Source organism: Eimeria tenella, genomic scaffold, assembly GCF_000499545.2.
Source record: "Eimeria tenella Houghton genomic scaffold, Eth_scaff2071, whole genome shotgun sequence".
NCBI lineage: Eukaryota > Apicomplexa > Conoidasida > Eucoccidiorida > Eimeriidae > Eimeria > Eimeria tenella.
The window spans coordinates 922-2,245 of NW_013541916.1; the positions used below are offsets into that span (position 1 = coordinate 922).

The 1,324-nt window shown below is 58.0% G+C and overlaps 2 protein-coding genes across 2 annotated transcripts; both read left to right on the forward strand.

Moving 5' to 3' along the window:
• Positions 1–206: 206 nt before the first annotated feature.
• ETH_00043575 (uncharacterized protein) lies at positions 207–575 on the forward strand (the record flags this gene model as incomplete). The annotated part of the gene is made up of 1 exon (XM_013374474.1): positions 207–575. One exon carries the CDS (start codon positions 207–209, stop codon positions 573–575), a length of 369 nt encoding a protein of 122 aa, XP_013229928.1.
• A 42-nt stretch (positions 576–617) lies between these two features.
• On the forward strand, positions 618–953 carry ETH_00043580 (uncharacterized protein; the record flags this gene model as incomplete). The annotated part of the gene is made up of 1 exon (XM_013374475.1): positions 618–953. The coding sequence occupies one exon, from the start codon at positions 618–620 to the stop codon at positions 951–953; it is 336 nt and encodes a 111-aa protein (XP_013229929.1).
• Between the last annotated feature and the right edge of the window lie 371 nt (positions 954–1,324).

A 1,324-nucleotide genomic window follows, 5' to 3' on the forward strand; every position in this document is an offset into this window, starting at 1 on the left:
AGCTAACTATGGGAAGCGCTGGGGCTTCGTGTAGGGGTTGCTGCTGCAGCATGAAGACCCGCTGCTGCTGCTGCTGCTGCTGCTCTTCGAAGTGATGCAGGGTTTCCGGCAGCTGGTGCTGAGAACGCTGCCGCATGAGCATTGCCTGCTGCTGCTGCTGCCGCTGCTGCTGCTGCTGCTGCGAAGAGTGATTGCTGCCCTCAACGATGACGCTGCGAGTGTCCGAAGCCTCCGCAGACGCTGCAGCAAAACGGCAGCAGCAACAGCACGATAATGCTGCAGCAGATGCGGCAGCAGCAGCAGCAGTAGCGCCAGAAGCAGATGCTGCAGCAAAACGGCAGCAGCGACAGCACGTTAATGCTGCAGCAGATGCGGCAGCAGCAGCAGCAGTAGCGCCAGAAGCAGCCGCAACAGCAGAAGCAGCAGCAGCAGCAACAAACCTCTGCATGAGAATGAAGACTCCAGAGAAGGGGGATAAGGATTGCGTGGGGGCAGTTCCAGGCGGCAAGGCCCGGCCAGCCTGCAGCAGCAGCAGCAGCAACAGCAGCAGCAGCAGCACTATGTCAAAGCATTAGCAGCAGCGTGTACGCAGGCCCGCAAGCCTCAACAGAAACAAAATGGCAGAAGCAACAGCAAAACTGGCGCCTGCAGCAGCAGCAGCAGCCCTATCACACACATTGCCGAAACGAACAGCAGTAGCAGCAGCAACGGCAGCAGCAGCAGCAGCACTGCATACTTCGGGTTATAGTGTCTGGGGTTCCGTGCGAGGCAGCAAGCCTCGTAAAGATTTCCGAGGACGCCCCTGCAGCAGAACAAGCAAAAACCAAAGTGCTGCACTGCAGCAGCAGCAGCAGCAGCAGCAAGGGCAGCAGCAACTGCAGCATCATCAGCCGCCGCAGATGCAGCAGCCCCAGAGGCACCAGCAACGAGAGCTGCTGCGACATAGCATATAGAACAGGAACCAAAACTAGAAAAGCTGCAGCAGCAAATGCAGCAGCAACTGTTGCAGCAGCAACAGAAGCAGCAGCAGCAGCAGCAGCAGCAGCAGTCCCACTTATTCCACGGATTTGTTGCGTAGAAGAAGCTTTTGATTTGCTCATATGTCGTTTGGTTTGTTGCTATCTGAGCGCAAATAGCAAAACAGGCCGCAGCGCAGCAGTGCAGCAGCAGAAGCAACAGCAGCAGAGCAGCAGCAGCAACGCAGCAGCAGCAACGCAGGAAGCCCAGCAGCAACGCCAGCAGCCGCTCACCAAGGCCAGCAAGACCACCAGGAAGGAACCAGCCAGCGCAAAAGCAGCAGCAGCAGCAGCAGCAGCAGCAGCAG